At 36.8% G+C, this 24691-nt stretch overlaps 1 protein-coding gene across 1 annotated transcript in view; it reads left to right on the forward strand.

Annotated features, from left to right (window-relative positions):
- The first annotated feature begins 372 nt into the window (after nt 1-372).
- LOC133540747 (G-protein-signaling modulator 2-like) overlaps nt 373-24691 on the forward strand; it is a 41924-nt gene continuing 17605 nt past the window's right edge. The window contains exons 1-3 of the mRNA XM_061883637.1: nt 373-530; nt 22662-22883; nt 24515-24650. Coding sequence (XP_061739621.1) covers nt 22663-22883; nt 24515-24650 — 357 coding nt within the window. The 5' untranslated portion in view covers nt 373-530; nt 22662. The remainder of the gene's footprint in view (nt 531-22661; nt 22884-24514; nt 24651-24691) is intronic.

The following is a 24691-nucleotide window of genomic DNA, read 5'->3' on the forward strand; positions in this document are numbered from 1 at the left end:
AGACTCCTGAGCGACAGAATATGTACGGTGCATTTTCTCAAAATACAATACATTTAAACTGGTGATACGATAATTTGTCATTTCCTACCTGGCAACGCCGATGGCATTCCATTCTATTGTGGGGCGTTTCAAGCAAGCTCGTTACCTTTTGCTGCAGGGGGCGACAGAGGTCTACACGTGTCTTTTACTATAAGGTCGCTCTCACGGCATCAATAATTTGTTTCGAAGACCCAATAAAAGAACACTTAAACATGTTAGGCCGGGGTATCACTTATAGGGTGTTACCAAATTGTAGCCTGTTTACGGCATTGGGTTATAATCTTGTATAGTTGTGACTTTTCCGATTGTCCTTGAACGCAGCAATTGTGTTTCTAAATTCGAAGCAGATTTTTGGGGGAGGGAGGAGTGTCTTTCCCAACTTCTGCTTTGCCAACAAACGGAATCGTCTTCCTCCCTGATGGACGGACAAATCCTGCTGTAAACAGCCAGTGATAGAATAGGACTTACCACTTTTCAAGGATCACAGCAAGGTAAATATATTTTTGATCAGGTTTATAGCGTCCTCGCGCATTTCAGTGTGAAGTAATTTAGCTCATTAGCAATGTGTTACATTTAAAGTTGAAATGACTCGCTGACGTGCCGCTAGTTGACTCTTCAGAAACACGATGTTGCTTTTTTATTTTATTTTATTTTTTTTATTTTGACTTTAAAATGTTGTTTTTAATCATTATATATTTTATTTGTCGAACAGGACACGCATGATGACATTCATCCTAGTATGACTAATTTTCAGTTTTGGATGACGTAATTTTTCAGACACTCGTCATCAACAAATCATGCTTTACTCAGAATATTAAGGACAAAATGTCTCTTCTTGATCTCTCTTTTTAAAAACAAACAAACTAAAATATAGAGTATTGTGAGTTATGCGTAGAGCAATAGTTCTCAAAACCTACCTCCTCAGAAAACACTTGGCTCTCCAAGTACCACCATAATGACCAACATTAAATTACAGTTGTAGACCTAAGTATTCATTAAAACAAGGTTGTATTTAACACCTATATATAATATGTTGGGCTACTGTAGCATTACACCCAGTTTGAACAGTAACACTGTGTTTGACTATAGGAAAATAAAACAGTGTACTTAAAGGCCTACTGAAATGAGATTTTCTTATTTAAACGGGGATATCAGGTCCATTCTATGTGTCATACTTGATCATTTCGCGATATTGCCATATTTTTGCTGAAAGGATTTAATAGAGAACATCCACGATAAAGTTCGCAACTTTTGCTTGCTAACAGAAAACCCCTGCCTCTACCGGAAGCCGCAGACGATGACGTCACATTTTTGATGGTTCCTCACATCTTCACATTGTTTCTAAAGGGAGCCTCCAACAAAAACAGCTATTCGGACCGAGAAAACGACAGTTTCCACATTAATTTGAGTGAGGATGAAAGATTTGTGTTTGAGGATATTGATAGCGACGGACTAGAAAAAAAACAAAACAAAAAAAACAAGTAAAAAAAAAAACGCGATTGCATTGGGACGGATTCAGATGTTTTTAGACACATTTACTAGGATAATTCTGGGAAATCCCTTATCTTTCTATTGTGTTGCTAGGGTTTTAGTGAGTTTAACAGTACCTGATAGTCGGAGGTGTGTGTCCACGGGTGTGTTGACGCGCAATGTCTCAGGGAAGTCGACGGCAGCTTTATGGGTGGCACAAGCTCAGCTGATCTCCGGTAAGAAGTTAATTTTTACCACAATTTTCTCACCGAAACCTGCTGGTTGACATTCGGTTGGGATCCATGTTCGCTGTGATCCATAGTAAAGTTTCACCTCTGTGAATTTTAAACGAGGAATCACCGTGTGTTTGTGTGGCTAAAGGCTAAAGCTTCCCAACTCCATTTTTCTGCTTTGACTTCTCCATTATTAATTGAACAAATTGCAAAGTATTTTAGCAACACAGATCTCCAAAATACTGTGTAATTATGCGGTTAAAGCAGACGACTTTTAGCTGTGTGTGTGCGCAGCGCTCATATTTCCTAACAGCCCGTGACGTCAAGCGTACACGTCATCATTACGCGACGTTTTCAAGAAAAAACTCCCTGGAAATTTAAAATTGCAGTTTAGTAAACTAAAAAAGCCGTATTGGCATGTGTTGCAATGTTAATATATCATCATTGATGTATAAACTATCAGACTGCGTGGTGGGTAGTAGTGGGTTTCAGTAGGCCTTTAAATATTGACTCAAATAAAATTACTTGCGAACAATTAAGTGATTTTTCTGAGAATCAGTGATCTAGATAGAGATTTTAGAGTTGGAAGTACAAATAATATATATTGATGTTTGACCTATTTTAAACACTTTCAGTAGTAGGGGTCTTTTGGATCCCCATATCTTTAGTCTGTTTTTAAACTGTTCTTGTTGTCATGAATTTAAAAGTAATGTTCTTATGACTTGTTTGTCTATTTAAGGCTCCAATTACTTCATATCAAATTTTCCACTTTTAATATTTTTTGGGTGAAAATATTATAATAATATTTTGTGTTGTTGCCGTAAAAACAAGACTTTCATTGACAAAGGGGAATAAGACATACCAAACAAAACTACATGTCTAAGGACAAATCTAAAGTTGATCTCTGGATATTTTAGCATTGGAAGTAAAAAAAAAAAAAAAAAGTATATCTGATTTAACAATTTAATGACTTTAATGACAACACTTTTGGGTCCCCGGAACCTTAATCGTTCACCAAAATGGAAGGGAGCCCTAATGGTTACAATGATAATTGTATTGGGTTTGAAAATGAAAAATATAATTTTTCAGTGTGCGGCTCTTACTGTAAAAAGTTTGGACACTCCTGATGGAGTGTCTATTCTGAGAGATTGTCGGGCATTGTAGATTATGCAGTGTTCACTACTGTTAGTACTAAAAAAACAGTTTATTTAAGGGAGTAATTACAAAACTGGTCACAGTGTTGCAACTCGGATTATCCTCAAAATTGCTGAGGAAAACATATATTTTGAAGCCTTAAGTGTATCACATGCAGTTGTTATTGGGTTAGGCGTTGGCTGCATGTGTTCACATGGAAATACTTCTGGTTAAAGATGTCACATGAACTTAAATGGCATGCAACTTAATTATTGCATGTTTGTTTTGTACCGGGTTTTTTTTCTTTTGCATCCAGTATAATGTGGAGTTCTAATTTCAATAACTCAGCACACTTCTGTCTTATTCTGTCTCAGTTTCATTTTTCTAACCGAAAAATATAACAACTTATTTTACCATTAGTGGTTTAACTGAGCATGCAGCATATACTGTATTTTTAAAGTGTATACATTTTTTCACTATAACTAACTATATTAAAACAATTACTTACGGCCCAGATAATTTGTTTGGCATTGAGGCTTCTCGTTTATTTTTAGTGTGTGCACATACTGTACACAGAAGCAGTCCAATAGAAGCAACTACGAAATTTGTAGTCTTGTTGTAGTTACGATAGAATATACATTTAATGATAGCTAATGTTACGCAAAGCTAGTACGCGAGCGCACGTCACACACAGGCGTAGTTTACATTGGAAAGTTAGCATCCTCTAGGCCAGTGATTTTCAACCTTTTTTGAGCCAAGGCACATTTTTGGCGTTGAAAATATCCGGCGGCACACCGCCAGCAGAAATCATTAAAAAAAACGAAACTCAGTTGACGGTAAAAAGTCGTTGTCGCACTTGTTGAATATGACTTTAGACCATAACCAACTATGTATCAATATAGCTCTTGTAGGTCTACTGTCACATCACGCAATTTTTTTGCTGTTTTCCAGTGTGTAATGTTTTAGTTCTTGTCTTGCGCTCCTATTTTGGTGGCTTTTTCTCTTTTTTTGGTACTTTCCTGTAGCAGTTACATGTCTTCCTTTGAGCGATATCTCCCACATCTACTTTGTTTTAGCAATCAAGAATATTTCAGTTGTTTTTATCCGTCTTGGTGGGGAAATTGTTGACTGTCATGTTCGGATGCACATTGTGGACGCCGTCTTTGCTCCACGGTAAGTCTTTGCTGTCGTCCAGCATTCTGTTTTTTGTTTACTTTGTAGGCCAGTTCAGTTTTAGTTTCGTTCTGCATAGCCTTCCCTAAGCTTCAATGCCTTTTCTTAGGGGAACTCACCTTTTGTTTATTTTTGGTTCAAGCATTAGATACCCTTTTTCCTGCACCCTGCCTCCCACTCTTTCCAACATCTACAAAGCATTTAGCTGCCGGCTGCCACCTACTGATATGGAAGAGTATTACACGGCTACTCTGCCGAGCTCTAGACAGAACCACACTCAACAACACATAACATGCAGACTAGATAGATAGTACTTTATTGATTCCTTCAGGAAAAAAAAATATAATTAAATAATAATTATAATTATTAAGATTATTATTGATAATTAATAATACCTACTCAGTGGCCTAGTCGTTAGAGTGTCCGCCCTGAGATCGGTAGGTCATGAGTTCAAATCCCGGCCGAGTCATACCAAATACTTTAAAAATGGGACTCTTTACCTCCCTGCTTGGCAGTCAGCATTAAGGGTTGGAATTGGGGGTTAAATCACCATAAATTATTCCCGGGCGCGGCACCGCTGCTGCCCACTGCTCCCCTCACCTCCCAGGGGGTGATCAAGGGTGATGGGTCAAATGCAGAGAGTAATTTTGCCACATCTCGTATGTGTGTGACAATCATTGGTAATTTAACTACTTAACTTTTAACTTTAATTACTGGTTTGCAAAAGTAGTTTTAACCCCAATAGGTGAAATTAGATAATCTCCCACGGCACACCAGACTGTAGCTCACGACACACTAGTGTGCCGCGGCACAGTGGTTGAAAAACACTGCTCGAGGCATCTGCGTAAACAGCATAGAGAAAGCATAGAAAAAAACACCATTGGAATGGCATGCTTTGACCCACTATTTAAAAATGCAGTGATTTTTTTTTTCTCATTCGTGGAGAACACGTCAATGACATTGTCTAAATTGGTTCTATGTGGGCATTCCACTTTTTACGTTACTAAATGACATTTGATTTCGATGTTCCTGTATTTAATGTTAAATGTTGGTTGTGGATGTTTACCACACTCATTGAAATATGTTTATTGAGAGGCAAAGAATACCTTTTTTGCAGCCTACCACCAAACTACAGATGTGTAATTTTTTGGTCTATTTTTCAAGTTTAATATGTAAAGCATATGTCTGTAAACTTTGTGTGATTAAGCCTAAATAGCTTTGATTTTCTAAATCTTTAGCACTATGCTTCCCCCCTAATTTAACATGATGATCTAACCAACAATGGAAAAAAACTGCAGCAAATAGCCAGCTGGAGTTTTTGTCAGGAAAGCACAGTCACTGAGTGACATCATACTACAACAATTTGCTTTAGCAAGCAGAATATTTCACAATGACTACCACCTGTACATAGACATCAAAATGAATGATGTTTGTTTGAATAGGGTATTATTAAAATGGTGGCAGTATTTTTCCGAGGGTGTTCACAATACACACAATATTTGAACAGCCAAAGAAGATTCTCCAAGTTCATATTCCACTGGGATGCATTTAATTTAAAAAACTTTCATCTGCCTCCAAAACCACCACAGTTTAAATTTCTAATACAATCACAGGGTACAGTTTTCTGTAAACTTCTGTGTATCCCAATTTACCATTATGGATTGATGAGTGAGGGTGTTTGAGGTAAGAATTCTAGGCTATTGTGTAGCTGGTAAAACCCCCAAAACAATAAAAGTGTTTTTCTCAAATGAAATATATAAAATATATTTATTAAAAAAATAATGTTTTATAGAACAATTGTATTTACACATGTTTTATTTTTTACAAAAGAAAAACACGATTTTAAGATATGAGTAGTGTTTGGCCAACATAAAAGTGAAAAGTGTTCAACACAGTTGAAGTAATGCTGAGAGACCGACATGTTACAAATTAGATAGCTGGGGTAGATTCACTTTTCTGTCCACCAGTGTAGGGTTGTATCAAAAGATGGAACATCTCTCTCTACCTCTTCTGAACCTCTGTTTTTATGTTGAAGTTGTAATGATCAGAAAAATGTCCAATGGGGGCTTGCAATACCATAGAAGTCTGTGCTAATGTTGGCCTTAGCTAATGTCGTGTTGTTCTTTGGCTGGCTACATAGTCTAAATTTCAATATTGCATTAACTTCTTCACAACAGAGTAATACATAAGGAAAATACTCCATCATGCTTTCTGTTAGGGCTATATCGATATACTCGATATAGCGCGGGTTTGTCTCTGTGCGATATAGAAAATGACTATATTGTGATATTTGAGTATACGTTCTCACAGTTACTTTTAGCTGCAGGCATTACACTACAGGCTTTTATCACTCTTTCCTGTCTCTCCTTCCTACAGACAAGCGCACCTTCTTACATACGTCACATACTGTCGCGCCATACGCCCTCGCATGAGAGGTAGCAGCATGGGTAACATTAGCTGTGATGCTAGCCGAGTGGTGCGAGTGGTAATAAGAGAGAGAGAAGGTGCCGATTTGGTAACAAATGAAGGAACAATTAATTCCTAAGAAAAACAGCACGGGATCCATCGTCTGGCGGTGGTTTGGCTTCAAGCGGGAAGATGTCGAACAAGTATGCGGCAAAAGTGTTAAAGTAGCACCTACTTTTAATTTGTAGCATCATTTAAAAAGTCCCCCGCTAGAGAATGAAGAGTGCTTGACACTGCATGTCAACATCTCCGTTTGGTGCCATACCCACAAAATGCAGAAGCAACCATTTCCAGATCGTATGAAAAAAATAGTCAACAACAATTTAATAATGTCCGTAGTAACCTACCACATTGCAAAGGACATACACTATTTGAATTCCTGTTACACAGCTCATTTTTATTTGACAGTTATTGAAATCTCTTGTGTGACATCATGCACAAAAGTGCACTTAATTTGTTTTAAACTATTGTAGTGGCGTTCCGTACAAAAAGTGCACTTCAATTTAGTGTTGTTTTGATATGTCATCTTAGTGACATCATGCACAAAAGTGCACTAATAGCTTGTTTTAAAATGTCTCTGACAATCTTGCACTTTCTGTTTTGAAACGACATGAATGTTTGTGCCACTGCTTAATAACTGTTCAATAAATACTGTTTTGGTCAATTGACTTAGTTGTGATTTCCTTCTCTGCATGAAAGTTTAAAATGAGCATATATTAATGCAGTATGAACAGGAATGTTTTAATGTAGACACATAGAATCATCATACTGCTGTGATTATGTGCATCAAGTGTTCATTCAAGGCTAAGGCAAAATATCAAGATATATATCATGTATTGCGATATGGTTTAAAAATATCAAGATAATAATAAAAGGCCATATCGTCCAGCCCTACTTTCTGTTTTACTGTGATCTGGTTAAATGCAGGAGACAAATGATGTAAAATTGCATATAACTTGTACGGTGCTTGTTGGCGCATTTGAAGTTTCTGCAGCTCCATGCAGTTTGGATTTTATCACTTATTAGTTACATTTACATTAATTAAACGATTAATCAAAACAACATAATATAAATTGAAGCTTTTTCTTTTCAAATTAATCGCTGTAGTACATGTAACAACAGTACGGTATTTTACTAGGCTAGACCCACTTGTGTTGAAGTCACTTTGTAAACACGTACAGCAGGGGTCACCAACCTTTTTGAAACCAAGAGCTACTTCTTGGGTACTGATTAATGCAAAGGGCAACCAGTTTGATACACACTTAAATAAATTGCCAGAAATAGCCAATTTGCTCAATTTACCTTTTAATAAATAAATCTATATATATATATAAAAAAATGGGTATTTCTGTCTGTCATTCCGAAGTACATTTTTTTCTTTTACGGAATGTTTTTTTGTAGAGAATAAACGATGAAAAAAACACTTCATTGAACGGTTTAAAGGAGGAAAAAACACGAAAAAAATGAAAATAAAATTTTGAAACATAGTTTATCTTCAATTTCGAGTCTTTAAAATTCAAAATTCAACCGAAAAAAATGAAGAGAATAATTTATGGAACATCATTAGTCATTTTTCCTGATTAAGATTAATTTTAGAATTTTTATGACATGTTTTAAATAGGTTAAAATCCAATCTGCACTTTGTTAGAATATTAAACAAATTGGACCAAGCTATATTTCTAACAAAGACAAATCATTATTTCTTCTAGATTTTCCAGAACAAAAATTTTAAAAGAAATTCAAAAGACTTTGAAATACGATTTAAATTTGATTCTACAGATTTTCTAGATATGCCAGAATATTTTTTTTGAATTTTAATCATAATAAGTTTGAATAAATATTTCACAAATATTATTTGTCGTAAAAAAAGAAGCTCCAATGAAGAATTAAATTAAAATGTATTTATTATTCTTTACAATAAAAAAAAAAAATACTTGATCATTGATTTAAATTGTCAGGAAAGAAGAGGAAGGAATTTAAAAGGCAAAAAGGTATATGTGTTTAAAAATCCTAAAATCATTTTTAAGGTTGTATTTTTTCTCTTAAATTGTCTTTCTGAAAGTTATAAGAAGCAAAATAAAATAATAAATGAATTTATTTAAACAAGTGAAGACCAAGTCTTTAAAATATTTTCTTGGATATTCAAATTCTATTTGAGTTTTGTCTCTCTTAGAATTAAAAGTGTCGAGCGAAGCGAGACCAGCTTGCTAGTAAAAAAACTAAAATATAAAAAAAATAGATGCAGCTCACTGGTAAGTGCTGCTATTTGAGCTATTTTTAGAAAAGGCCAGCAGGCTACTCATCTGGTCCTTATGAGCTACCTTGTGCCCGCGGGTCCAACGTTGGTGACCCCTGACGTACAGTATGAAGTCTCAGGCTGTTGTTGACTTTGATTAGATTATTACTGTACTCTACACCTTTTATTTTGGTTATTTGAAGCCATACTCTTATTTTTTATTTTTTTTTAAACCACAGAGACTTGTGTTCAATTGTAATAAAACCAAGACATGGCAGGATAACCGAAGTATATTTCTGCTGCTATTGTCATATAGTCAACACGCTTTATGATGAAACATATTTGATGTAAGGTATTGCACACAAGCCTAGACAAGCCACGGACAACCTTGGCAAAGTTTATCCTTGATGAATTCCATTCTCATCGTGCAATCCCAGACTAACCTGCAGAGCAAGATGATAATCAAGATTGTGGCTGCTAGTGGTGTCCGTGCGAGCTATGTTCCAAGAACAACAACATCAAGGTTGTGTCCTTCCTACATTAAGTCATCAATATGATTTGGCTTGTTTTCTTGTTTAATTGTTTTCAGTGACAAGACACTCACAATGTAAGGCTTTGAGATGTGTTGTAATTCCTTAGCAAACATCGCCACTTGCACTTTCAAGTGAAACCAATACTATGCATTGATTATTCTGTTGCTACAGGTGAAATGCATTTACTATACAGATTTTTTTACATGTGCAATATTGTTTTGTTTATACTGCTTTTCTCAGGTGAAATTGTGTACAGAATACCATATTTGTTATTAAGTTTAATATTTTCTAGTTGGTGCTTAACTGTTAACAATTGCAATTGTTAATGCTGTCAATTTTATATTGGTAAAAGTTGCATTTAATGTGGTATTTCTCTGTCTAAGAAAGTGCTTTTGGTGTCTTGAAAGGCACCATATAAATACGGTCAATTTATATTTCTAAAAACATTTCATATGCATTTTAGTCTGCAAAGGATTTTTGTTATATTATTTTTACAGTTATTTTTCAAAACAAGAACTGGGTTAGTAAAATATTCTTGTGTGCAGACAACTAATTTTAAATACTTTTTGAAATAGGAGATGTCTCTTATAAATCAACAGTATTGGCTGAAACTTAAACCTTCGTCAAAACTATGTCGGCACACAAAAATTGTATACCTATGTTGTAAGAAGACATGCTGGACACTATTGATCTAAGAATTGGGTTTACACTTTTATTTTGGTTATCTTAGAATTTTTGGAATTTTTCCCGTAGTCACAGTAGTATCTACTCGGTAAATAAATACATTTTGGCGAGCAAGAGTCATGACGACCAAGAAGAAGCCTAAAAAACATATTCCTCTGTTAGGGTTCTGTTTGGAAACACTTTGCCTTCCCCTTGTAACACTTTACGGAACAAAGACATGTAGATACAATGAAAGCCGTGTGTTGGGATTGATCAATAACTAGCGGAAACAGGGCTTCAAACTGGAACTATCAGGTAATAAAGAACATTAGTTTCCTATAAATAAAATGTTAAATTAAACTGTTCCAACTGTTGGTGTTGCACTTGTATGTTTTTTTACACTTTGCTAAAATTAAATGTTTTTCTTTCTTTTGCTTGAATTATTTTGTATTTACTGGATAATGTCATATATTAATCTAGAAATTGAAGCAATTACCTGGATTAATCACTGTCAAATAAAATTAATAAATTCACTCTTATTTCCTTGCTTAGAAAAGTTTTTATTAGTATCGAGGTTGGTTATTGGATGACAATAAATCTCATATGCAAATCTGGCTATCATTACTTAATGGGTACATTGCATCCGGAAAGTATTCACTGCACTTTACATTTTCCACATTTTGTTATGTTACAGCCTTATCCCAAAATGGAATACATTAATTTTTGTCCTCAAAATTCTACACGTAAAACCTTATGACAATGTGAAAAGTATTTTTATTTTTATTTTGCAAATGTATTAAAACATAAAAAATACACAAATATTCACAACAAAGTATTGCGCAAAGGCTGTGAATACATGTGATTTTATTTTTATTTATTTATTTTATTTTTAATAAATCTGCAAAATTTCTCATGAAAAAACTTTTCTCATTGTCATTATGAGGTATTGCCTGCAAGGTAGGGGTGTAACGGTACGTTTATTTGTTTTGAACCGTTTCGGTACTGGGGTTTCAGTTCGGTTTGGAGGTGTACCGAATGCGTACACATGCTAGCAGCGTCCGGGCTAGGACAACATGTAAAACCCAGGGCTGGAAGACCCTCGTGCCTCGTTAAGATCTCCCATTTGTTAACCCTTTGGCTGCGCGATAGAACAATGCAGGACGGAGGTTTGCTGATATTGTTCAGCAGCTGCTTCTGACAACTCGTCAAACATGTGTTGCACCTTTCCTGCTTCCGGCTGCCAGACCGTAGTCGAGGAGCACAGGGGACACACTCCTCCAGGGCTGATGCTATCTCGGGGGAAATACCCTTCACTCTTCCCGGCAGTGTGTCTCCACAGCTCTGGACTCCAGGGTAAATGAAGAGCCCGCGATTAGTTGCAAATTGTGGCTTTATTGAGGTCTTGCACACAGCCAATCCAACAAAACACTAGCCGCTCCCCGCACTCACTACCGCTCCCTCTTCTCTCTCGCCCACACACTCACTGATGTTACATGCTGTCACATATTAAAGGGCCACACAAACATATGCTACTCTCATAACACATGCTAACGCATTTGAAGCGTCACCCCCGCATTCAAGCAGCCTCTCCTCTGCGAGTCAGGCAGGGCTAAAGCAATAACAAATGTTTTTATAGCAGCAGATTTAAGTCCATATTGCATTAAAAACTAGATTTTGACTTACTTCTATGGTGGAAGAACATTGAGCCCATATATCCTCTTACTGCCAAGTTAGCCAGGCTAATAAATATCTCAATCAATCAAAAAAAGCACTTTATATGTAGAAAGGTTTTGTTAAGAAACCATTCCGAGCCTTATCTTATTTAGTTTTTATTTGATACATGTTGACCACATTAACCTTGGTAATGGGCCCTGTGTGTATATGTATGTTATGCCATTGTTTACAAATATGGTAAATAAATAAGCAAAAAATGTATATTTTGTGGTTTTCGTACTGTACTGAAAATGAACCAAACCGTGACCTCTAAACCGAGGTACGTACCGAACCAAAATGTTTGTGTACCGTTACAACCCTACTGTAAGGATACAAGTAATTTATTTTATTTTGGAATAAGGCTGTAGCATAATGAAATACTGACAAAGTGAAGCGCTGTGAATACTTTCTGAATGCACTGTGTAATCCCTGTGGTGTTTACATAGTAGTGAAAGGCATTCAGTTTTGTGTTGTTGTGGATTTTTTTCTGAAGCATTTCCAGCACCCCCAGGATGTCTGCTGCTCATTGATTATTTTGTGGAGTGTTGAGCAAATAGCCTTAGGGTTGACTGGAGCCATTTAAAGTACCTATAATTACCACTGAGATCTGACTTGATTGGAAGTGACACACATCACCGTTTGGCTTAGAGGTACTTCTTACCATCTACTAAGTGGTCGAGAACTATACCTATTCAAAGCGCCGTTGCTGAGCAGTGTCTGTTTTAACATTTCTTCTTAGTATCAACCTGCTAATAATCTGTGTTTGGCTACATAACAGATCCCTGTCCTGGCACTAGGCTGTGAGCTCTGAGCGGATTAAGTCCTTTTGTTTTGCTGTTACTGCAAGTTAACGGAGCTCCAAGTAGGACCGCCGCAGCTGATTTATGGAACCTTTGTTTTTGTTCTCTGCATGGCATTGGGACACTCTGGCTGCGTTATGTGTATGCACATGAAGGAATTGAAGGCGGAGGGTGTTGTGTTGGAAAAGCTAGATTTGCTTCAAAGGGTAATCGAGAAGCTCGAAATGTCCATCTTGTCAGACTGCCTGAAGTGCATAGGAATAGGAAGAAGCAACAGGTATGCGAGTTATCACTTGACTGAGTATTGCATTGTTCTGATTAATGTCTGGAAGCATGTTTGTACAGACAAAATGATGGTGAAATGATTTGTATTCAAATGTATAGGTTTTACAAAGTAAGTTGATATGAGTATGCATGCAATTGTGGCTCCTGTGTTTTATTGCATTAATTTATATATTGTACATTTGTAAAAAATCTGTCCAGAAAATGCACATAAACTGACCAATTCAAGCTGTAGACTAAACATTGGGAAATATTCAATTACCTAGACTGCTTTTGTTCTTGTGAAAGTGTTATTTTTAATCAACTTTCCAGTCCTGTTGCAGTGGTGAGTCCGAGGGTGGCATTTCCTGTATTCAGTCATATCTTCACTCTCAAAAATGAGGTGATAATATGTTTACATAGAGCTGGGTCTGCCAACTTTAGAGCTATTTTGACAAAAAGAAAGTAGAAGTAAGCGATTTGTGTTTTATTTGACCTAGTAAAATGTCAACATGTACTTTATATACAAAACAGAACTCCACCCAGTGTGTTATGCTATTTCACTGTATTTAAGATAGGTTCCAGCCACCGGCGCAACCTTGACAGGGACAAGCGATAGAAAATGGATGGATGGATAGTCATTAAATAGATTCATAATTTCAGAATTGAACAGGTCTAACGCTGAAAAGAGTTTAGTCAAATATACTTTGACCCTTTTGTAAGTTACTCAAAATCAGATGGTGAGCTACCTGTTGGGGACTCCTCCTTTAGTCTTGAGTTGAACTTGTGTTTATAAAATCCGTCCATCCATCCATCCATTTTCTACCACTTGTCCAATTCCAGTGTTTAGATGATTAAAAGTCTTTGTTTGGAAATAAAGATTGGTACCTTTCACATTTGAACCGATATTGTATCAATTTTTGGCACTTGTGTGGGTTCATGTGGTAGTAAAAATGTATTTGTTTAATCGCTTGTGCCATCCTAGTTACTGCCGTTGTGTCCTTGGGCAAGACACTTTACCCACCTGCTCCCAGTGCCACCCACACTGGTTTAAATGTAACTTAGATATTGGGTGTCACTATGTAAAGCGCTTTGAGTCACTTGAAAAAAGCGCTATATAAATATAATTCACTTCACTTCACTTCACTTCATAAACTTTCACTTTTTATTTGACATTTAATGATAACTGTTGTTCAGTTGTCATATCTTGTTTTCTTACCCTTCAGAGTCATATTTTCAGGATTGTAAAGTGCACCTGTAAATTAGCTGCACTTAGGGCTGGGCGATATGGCCTTTTATTGATATCTCAATATTTTTAGGCCATGTTACGATACACAATATATATCTTAGTTTTTTGCCTTAGCCTTGAATTATCACTGGATGCATGTAATCGCAGCAATATGATGATTCTATGTGTCTACATTAAAACATTCTTCTTCATACTGCATTAATATATGCTCATTTTAAACTTTCATGCAGAGAGGGAAATCACAACGAGGTCAATTGACCAAAACTGTATTTATTAAACAGTTATTAAGCAGTGGCACAAACATTCATCTACTTTCCAAAACAGAAACTGCAAAATTGTCAGAGACATTTTAAAACTAGCTATTAGTGCACTTTTGTGCATGATGTCAATAAGATGACATGTCAAAACACTAAATTAAGGTGCACTTTTTCTACAGAACACCACTACAATAGTTAAAAACAAGTAAAGTGCACTTTTGTGCATGATGTCACGCAATTTATTCCAATAACTGTCAAATAAATATTAGCTTCATAATAGGTTCCTACGGACATTATCTCCTTCTGTTGTTGACTTTTTTTTTCTTACGTTGTTGATCTGGAAATAGTTGCTTTGGAATTTTGTTGGTGTGGCACCGGCCGTAGATGTTGACATGCAGAATTTCAAGCACTCCTTATTTTCTAGCGGGTGACTTTTCAAATGATGCTACATTAGCAGCACTGCTACTTTTTGTAGCAACGCTTTTGCCGCATAAATGTTGAACATATTCCCGCTTTAACCCAAACCACAGCCACACGATGGATCCCCTGTTGTTTTTCTTGGTAATTAATTCTTCCTTCATTTGTTACCAGATTTGCACCTTCTCTCTCTCTCTCTCTCTCTCTCTCTCTCTCTCTCTCTCTCTCGTATTACCACTCTCACCCCACCGTTACCATGTCGCTACCTCTCTGCTCCGCGGGAGCGTGTGACGTTGCACACGTGACGTGTGTAAGAAGGTGCCTTGGTTTGCGTCTCTGTGAGTAGGAGAGACAAGAAAGATTGGGAAACGCATGTAGTGTAATGCCCGCAACTAAAAGCAACTGTGTGAAAACGTATACTTGAATATCACAATATAGTCATTTTCTAAAACGCACAGAGACAAACCCGCGATATATCAAGTATATCAATATATCGCCCAGCCCTAATTCCGCCTATAAAAACATCCACAAACCTCCGTCAAGGTTTTATACACATAATGTACGTACGATATACATGTAATATAGTTACAGGCATATTCATAGTAACATGAGAGACAAACCCGCGATATATTGAGTATATCAATATATATCGCCCAGGTCTTGCTGCACTCACCAAATTTTAAGGAAAACCTTTTTTCCGTTTATTCGCCACACCAGAATAACACTTGTTGTATGTTGCGAAAGGGAGTTATTTAAACAGAGATAAATGTTTATTTACGTACCTAATTGTTTACAAACGGTGTCTGTAACACAGCATTAAAACAGCTGATCAAACAAAACAGAAGTCATCTTAAAGAACCCACTAGCTGCGGAAGCTAGCTTTTCAATCCGCTTAACCGACTCAATATCTCTACAAATGATGTCTTGGGGATTGTACTGCGGAATTTATGAAGCTGAAATAATACAAAAAGAATGCCGTTGTAAGTTTAATAATACTTACGCAGACACTCGTAAACGCGTTAGCATATTAGCTATTGCTAACGACGTTAGTGTCATTACATTATGATAGCTTGTGCAAATATGCATGAAAACACTCCTTCAGACATCATACATGGGACAGTTTAGTAAGTATGAATTGTTTTAGTTGTATTGTAAATCTTGCAAACTTTGCCTGAGGTGATGAAGAATCCATAGGAGGAGAAAGATTATGGATGGCTAGAAGACTAAACTCCACTCCACCGCTTGAAAAACAAAGCACTACTGGAAGGACACTGTAGCACCTGCAGTGAGTGAACTTGTCCAAAAGATGAAAACACCTTTTCTGCGTATTTACCTGTTCTTTTTTTTAAATTTATATTTCCTTATGGCCTCAGCTATGACTTGGCGATTTATATTAATGTAATCATTGATCGCGATTAATTTGAGTTCTACTACAGTGATCAGCTGTTAGCATATATCCTCGATCAAACTGTTTGTTAGAAACTACAATTCTTGGTATAAACCTGCACGGAACAATACACCTTCATTGACCATGATCGTGTTTGTCTACGTTTCCGTGTGAGTGTGCGACCTTCCTGTTACCCTGTCGCGAAATTTTGGCTCCTCAAAACGTAATTAATGTTCAATCAGCGTTGTGCCTCGTCTCCTTATACAGCTGGAAGTGCAGCCCAGAAGAAAAAAAATAAGCAATATGACTAACGATAGCATAGAAGTCGAAACAACATTTAGAAAGAGCAGCGGCTTTAGTGACAGGCTTTAGTTTGCTGCAGCGGACCACTAATTGTGCCCTGAATGCAGACTTGCAGGCACTCACAAGAGTCTTTATTAGTCCCGACTGGGAGAATAAACACACTCACTAATTTATTCAGAAAAAGGCCCTTTTATATCTAAATATTTTTTGATCAAACTTTTAGTTAGTGTCTGCAAAGATTCAACTGCTCTGATATAATGTGTAATAATAATTGTGGATACAGACACTTTGTGTTCAAATCATTTTTGACTTTGCGGATGAAAAAAAAAATGTTCCTGACATAATCATTAAACTTGTTTTATGTGTTGGTACACATTATTTTACAGTCCATCAAAGTCAACTGCACTTTAATTTTATTCCATTTATGCGACAGTATTTGAGTTAAAAAAAACTCCACAATCAGGGTCACCGCTTGCCGTTTGCCACAAACACTGGTGAGAAGCACTGATGTATACAAGTAGTTAAATCATTTACCATTTGAAAGTGTTGTTTAGTAAATGTATTGAATTAAAAGACTTGTAGTATTCAGTACACCACTGATACTTTATTGACTCCAGAATGCATTTTTTGATGACCAGCAAAATAACAGAAGTAATTTGAGAGGGAAAAGAGTTGTCTTTACTTTAAGAAAATGTACCAAAAAAGAAGCAAAACTTTGGTCCTAAAACCGAGCTATGGACCATATCGTGGGTCACCTGTATCGTAAGCTCAATTATAAATATGAACAAAAAGACAGTTGTCAGCTGTGCGTATATAGTAGCTTGATCAAACATGGCGGAAATGTCTGTTGCAAGATACTACAATAGTATACAGTAGGGATGCAACTGTAATCGCGATAATCCGGCATGGGACAATCCAACTTTAATTAAAAAGAAAATTAATCGAGATCGGATGATGTGAAAAAATAAATTGTGATAATTTTTGGGCCATATTTCCCAGCCCTAGCCTCAGCGAGGAAAAACATCCATAAATTAGCCACACAGTTTTATAAGCCGCAGGTTTTAAAGTGTAAGAAAAAAGTAAGGGTTTATAGTCCGTAATTTACAGGATTCATTTACGGTCATTTTCAGTTTGTCCAAGCTTTGTTGTCGTAGTCAGGAAGAAGTATTTGCATTAAAGAGGAACATTATCACCAGACCAATATAAGCGTCAATATATACCTTGATGTTGCAGAAAAAAGACTATGTTTTTTAACCGATTTTCGAGGGTGAATTTGGCGATTTAAACGCCTTTCAATTGTTCACTGTCGGAGTGATGACCTTTCACCCGTGACGTTACAATGGGAAGCAATCTGCTATTTTCTCAAACACATTACACACACCAAGTCAAATCAGCTCTGTTATTTTCCGTTTTTTCGACTGTTTTCCGTACCTTGGAGACATCACGCCTCGTCGGTGTGTTGTCGGAGGGTGTAACAACACGATCATGGACGGATTCAAGTTGACTTACGTGGAGTGTGCATCGATTAGCACGGCATGCTAATTGATGCTAACATGCTATTTAGGCTAGCTGTATGTACATATTGCATCGTTATGCCTCATTTGTAGCTATATTTGCATCTAGCCTTTCCTTCCACCCACATTTAATGCCAAAAAAACACATACCAATTGACGGATTCAAGTACACCAGTGGTCAAAAGATGCGAAAGTCCCTCGTTTGTTCTGCACATTTTACCGACAACAGCTATGCTATGACAGATGGCACAGAGATGTGTGGATATCCTGCGACACTCAAAGCAGATGCATTTCCAACAATAAAGTCAACAAAATCACAAATGTGGAATTTGTTGATGTTATTGACTCATGTGCTAATCAGACATATTTGGTCACGGCATGACTGCCAGCTAATCGATGCTAACATGCTATTTAGACTAGCTGTATGTACATTTGTAGCTATATTTGCATCCAGCCTTTCCCTCCACCCACATTTAATGCCAAACAAACACTTACCAATCGACGGATTTAAGTTGCTCCAATGGTCAAAAGATGCAATCGTTGGTTAGAAGGCGATCGCCGAATAGCTTCAATAGCTATTCGCTCAATGACTTCAGTTTCTTCTTCAATTTCGTTTTCGCTATCTGCCTCCACACTCCAACCATCCGTTTCAATACATGCGTAATCTGTTGAATCGCTTAAGCCGCTGAAATCCCAGTCTGAATCCGAGCTAATGTCGCTATATCTTGCTGTTCTATCCGCCATGTTTGTTTGTATTGGCGTCACTATGTGACGTCACAGGAAAATGGATGGGTGGATTTACAAATAGCAAAAATCAGGCACTTTAAAGCCTTTTTTCGGGATATTCCATGATGGTTAAAATTTTGAAAAAAACTTTGAAAAATAAAATAAGCCACTGGGAACTGATTTTTATTGGTTTTAACCCTTCTGAAATTGTGATAATGTTCCCCTTTTAGTTGAATGTGCCTGTCTTGTCTTTTGTTGAGCCCTGTAAAGTGTTAATAGTTCATACAGTCGGTCTTGTATTTATTACACTCCAGTTGTTGGATTGTGATATGCATATAAATTTTAATTTTGATTGGGGACGGCGTGGCTTGGATGGTAAATCGGCCATGCCAGCAAATTTAGGGTTCTAGGTTTGATCCCAACTTCCGCCATCCTAGTCAAGTTCGTTGTGTCTTTGGGCAAGTTACTTCACCCTTGCTCCTGATGGGTTGTGGTTCGGCCTTTGCATGGCAGCTCCTGCTATCAGTGTTTGAATGTGTGTGTGAATGTGTGTGTGAGTGGGTGAATGTGGAAATAGTGTCGAAGCGCATCGAGTACCTTGAAGGTAGAAAAGTATCACAAGTATCACCCATTTACCATTACAACAGTTGAATGTGTCGGACTTTAAGGACTAAGGACAAGCTGCATTCACAGACAGTACCATTATCATAATTTATGAGCAATGTAGCAACAACATTTTTTTGTAGAGGGCTTGATTAAAAATGTAAACTTATGATATTGTTAGATTTCTGTGATTGATGAGTATTGTTTAATTCACCACAAAACACATCCATGATGTCCGCATCCGTGTTAAAGCATGTCATTATACTCAAATGACCTTTTACAACCTTCTCGGCGGCAAAAAGGAAGTTGCAACACACATTATATAAACGTCGATATTATTATTTTTTTATTCTTAAATTTTAAGTGCACTGTAAAACTTCAGACTGGGTATTGTTCATCAAAAGTACTTTTGTGAACTGTTTTTTATATTGCAAATTATGTTGATTTAATGTTTGGGACTATTTTAACTATTTCATATAATCAAAATATCTTTTTTTTTTTTTTTTTTTTTACAAATTTATTTTGGTTATTTTAAAAAACCTAAAAATACAATACACGATTAGATTCTTGAATATTGGCATGAATTCATGTTATTGAACTTGGTTTTATTGTTTAAAATATGTGTCAAGGCCAACAGGCCATACATTCCATTGTATGTGGCCCATGAGAGCTTTATAGGTTAGTATTTATGCGGAAACTTTTATTTCAAGCCTTTTTATTTTGAAAGTGTCACTTCAGCTTCCGGTTCTGCTTACATACATACTACGTTTACTTATTATATAATTATAGTATATAAAGAGTTTAGTTCACGTTGCTGTTAAAAAGGCATTGTACACCAAGGCCCCTAACCTTTTGTTATCAGTAGCGTCCCCTTAAACAAATGTAAACTTAAGTAGACTGACGCAATTAACAATTACCATATTTATGGACTAAAAGGCACCCTTAAAGTCCTTTTAATTTTCTCAAAAATTGACAGAACCCCTTATAACCCGGTGCGCCTTGTCTAAGTATTATTTCTGGTAGTGCTAACTGACTGATTTTAAGTGATACAACGTGTAATGACAAGTGTGACCAGTAGATGGAAGTCACACACAAACGATACGTGTGGACTGCAGATTGAAGCCTATTCCATAAAAAAAACCCCGAAAAAAACAGTAATAACATGACACCTTTTACAGTTATTTCCATTTGGTAACACACAATTTTACTAACTGTCTTTTTTCAAAAGGATTTACACACTTTTTCAAACACAACATTATATTTTCTTAATTCCGAGATTATTTGCAAAATGAAACACTTCGGTCAAAACCTATGCTCATTCATCAAAATAAAGCAAAAATTTGTAAAAATGCAGTTATATTGTCATCTTACTCACACAGACTTCTAATAATAAGACACTATAGCAGTGATAAATACAAAACACATTTGTAAAAAACTCACATGTTTGGGGCATTTTGCCCGAATGGTTTTAGCATATGTGATGAATGATTATTGTAACTTGAAAAAATATATTGGACAATCCTTAGCAATCATCATTGTTTACTTTGAAGTGGGCCGATACATAAGAACCTAAAGAGAAAGTAAAAATATCCTGTAATCTTTTCAAAACGTGCTCAACAATGATGCCGCAAACTGTAAATATGTATTTTTACCACAGTCAGGTAAAGTAACCTATCACAGTAGTCAACAATGACATGCAGTACAAATTAAAATCTGAGACAAATAAAAAGGTTCAAATAAAAATCTCAAGATAAATAAAAATGACAGCACAGAGTGTAGGCTACATCTCCCGTCCAAAGGCAAAACCCAGTAACTCAATTTTGGTCAAAACTGAGCTGATAATAATTTTGGAGTTCCTAGGTGATATGCTTTACATTAGTGTATGCGATATTGTAATATGTTCCGTAAGTAAGCTGTTACGCGCATGGCAGGACCTAGCAACTACCACATTTGGGGCGGTATAGCTCGGTTGGTAGAGCGGCCGTGCCAGCAACTTGAGGGTTGCAGGTTCGATCCCCGCTTCCGCCATCTTAGTCACTGCCGTTGTGTCCTTGGGCAAGACACTTTACCCACCTGCTCCCAGTGCCACCCACACTTGTTTAAATGTAAAAATTAGATATTGGGTTTCACTATGTAAAGCGCTTTGAGTCATTAGAGAAAAAGCGCTATATAAATATAATTCACTTCATTTCACTTCACATAACCGCGTAGATACAACAGAAAAACCTAGTATCTCAAGGGACCATTCGGAGCTTCTTTGTCAGTCGCCTTATTGTCTTTAATGAGACATTTGCACGAATGGGGGCCGACGGTCAACCTGATTATGTGATATTATGGCACGAGGGGATATTTGGAAGATTGGCCCAGGACGTTGCAAGCACCTTCATTAAATGTATTGTTCTTGATTCTTCCCCTTGCATACTCTTTTGGGCAGATAACTGTGGAGGTCAAAATAAAAACTGGACGCTGTACACGGCTCTTGCCCAACGTGCAAACGCAGAATGGGGCCCACCCGAGATTGTGATAAAATATCTGGAGAAAGGGCACGTTCATGAGAGCAGATTCAATCCATGGCTCAATCGGCAAGAAAATGAAAGCTCAAGAAAACATCTATACGTTTGATGACTTTGTAAATCTTTGTAAGACAGCATCAAGATAGATTGGTTTTCCTTTGTTTTCTCAGAATCAGCTAAAAGTGAGTTACTAGGTTTTGCCTTTGGACAGGAGACATGTGCAGACTTACGCAACAGCAACTCTATGAAAGAACGTACTCAAAAATCTCAGTTACTGATTCTAATCATCACCTGTCCGTCTCGCTGGATCAGGCCATATTATCTCATTCACATCGCATGTGCAAGATGGGAAAGTGTGTGTAAAGCATTGTTTAATATTTCCAAAGACCCGGTCATCGACAGTGCGCCTTACAAATCCAGTGCGTCTTATGGTCTGAAAAATACAGTACATACATCAAGCTACCATTTGACGGTGTAAAAAATGGCTGCTAATAAACTTTTCCTTGATTAAAAAGAAAAAAAATATATTTTTCCAAATTCAGTTGCCTAAACTTTGCTGATCAGAGATGCACGATGGTTTTAATCGAATAATAACAACTTGTAGGGCTATTATTTATCTTGGCATATTCAACTTATGTTTTTGCTGGTTTGTTATTGCCTGTACTAATTTGTTACATGAAAAAAAACACATAATTATAGGGGGGCTTTGGAACTTTTTATGGGGGCTAAAGCCACCCTAAAATAAACCTAATGACGTCTATGCTGGCGAGCCACCCAGGGTGTGCCTCTCCTTTCGTCCAAAGTCAACTAGGATAGGGCCAAGCTCTCATATTATGACTCCAATGAATGACTGAATGAATACAACTTACTGATGTTTTAAGTCAACTGTGAAATTTGTTGAAACATTTCATACCTCTGGAAATATACTGAATTTCACTTACATTCCTTATGTTTGTTTTGCTGCTCTGCAGGATGGAGTCGTCATGTCTGGACCTGGCCCTGGAAGGTGAACGACTCTGTAAGGCCGGCAATTATCGTGCTGGTGTGTCTTTCTTTGAGTCAGCCATCCAGGTTGGAACCGAGGACCTCCAAATCCTCAGCGCCATCTACAGCCAGCTTGGCAACGCTTACTTTCACCTGCAGGAATTTAACAAAGCCTTGGAGTACCACCGGCACGATCTCACGCTTACAAGGTAGGAAGTTAAACAGTTCAGTTTTTTAATTGTTCTTTGTTAAAATTTTCAGAAAGGTTTTGTGTGGATGCAAGACTTAGCGAAGTGTTGTATATTTACTTTAAAGTTTATAATTTGTAGTTTATCTGTGACTAGGGATGCAACAATTACAATTACTGTGTGCTTCAGTCTTCCTCACTCGCTATAAACGGACAGTGTTGTGCGGTAGCTCGCTATAATTAGCAACGCTATGTAGCCTGACTACAATCACCCAGTAGTGTGATTGGTTGGTTTCCGAATTATGTGAATACGATTGGCTAAGGTTAGGGCGAAACATTATGGACTGGCCAATCATAGGCAAAATAGGGAGGGTCATCGAAGCCAGGAAGCAAAATCACATTCTACGTCCAACACAAATTTGAGAAAACACAGTAAGGTGAGTTGAGTTCATGAACAGTTTTATTGCATATAACTGTTAACTGTCCCCAAACAACACACAAGTCATTGTACTTTTTTTGTCAAGATCTAGAAATCTACTTTTTGTATTTACTCTAGGCAGAAAAAATACACAGCATAACATAGTAGGGTGCGCCAAAGAATAGGCAAACTAAAATAAATACATACAGTGGGGTGTGGGGACGCCCAGAAGGAGTTGGAGGGTATTTCCAACTAAATGACAGATAGTCATGGACCCTTTTGGGGTCCATTTGGTTCCATATGTACACTATCATTTGCATTAACATTGATACTGTACATATGGGCCCATAGATAGAAATGCCATTAAATGGGGGACTGTATCTTTGTGCAAGTCAAACTGGGGATCCTACAAATTAAAATGGGGGATGACTACTAGAGCTCTAAAAACTGTAAATCTTTTTTTAATGGGGATCCCTGGCATACATTTTCGAATGGGGGTCCTTGGAGCCAATGAGTGTTAATTCAACTTGTAGTGTTAATGTGTTTTCTTATAGCCACCTATCGAGAGACACGCTAGTATGCAACATTAGGTTAAACAAAGGCAGCAGGACAAAGCAGTGATCTGTTCCCACCCAAAAAATAGGGAACATTGAGAGTAGTAAATGCCAAAGTAAAGCTAAGACATAATAGAGTTGAATTATGTTAGTGGCTTTATGAAGAATGGTGTGGAATATAAATGTGTCACTTAAAATCAGTAGCTTCGCGTTGAGTCAGTTTAGTGTAAACAAACAGCAACATGGACTCATTCAGTGACTATTAATTGTTAGAGATTGCTTGCGTTTTCCTGTCTGTTTAATAAACCGTAGACTTTGTCGGTGAATATTGCTAGTGTAGAACACTAACATAGCATCAGGATGTTTACATAGCAGAGGTTACTTTTATTTAATTGAAAGAGAAAGAGACATTTTGTTTCTATTTATTATTTTGTACTGTTATGTTATTTGATTATTTCCGACAGTAAATAATAATAATTATCGTAATAATTGTGAAACCGTGATTATTACTCACACTATAATTGTACAGTTAAAATATTTAATCGTTGCATCCCTAGCTATGAAATGCTTTTTCTGGCTCCTTGTTTTTTTACACAAAAGAACAGGAACTTTTTACAATCATATTTATGTTACACACTTAATTCCATTGTTTTTGATCACTGGGTGGGTGATTTCTTTTAGGACGATTGGGGATGAAGTTGGTGAGGCCAAAGCCAGCGGCAACCTTGGGAACACGTTAAAGCTTTTAGGAAGATACAATGAAGCGGTGGTTTGTTGCCAAAGACATATAGACATCACAAGAGCTATGTGTGATAAGGTGGGTTCTATGACTTCTAAAGACTTGTAAGCATTTTACAA

This window comes from Nerophis ophidion, linkage group LG22 (assembly GCF_033978795.1).
Source record: "Nerophis ophidion isolate RoL-2023_Sa linkage group LG22, RoL_Noph_v1.0, whole genome shotgun sequence".
Classification (NCBI taxonomy): domain Eukaryota; kingdom Metazoa; phylum Chordata; class Actinopteri; order Syngnathiformes; family Syngnathidae; genus Nerophis; species Nerophis ophidion.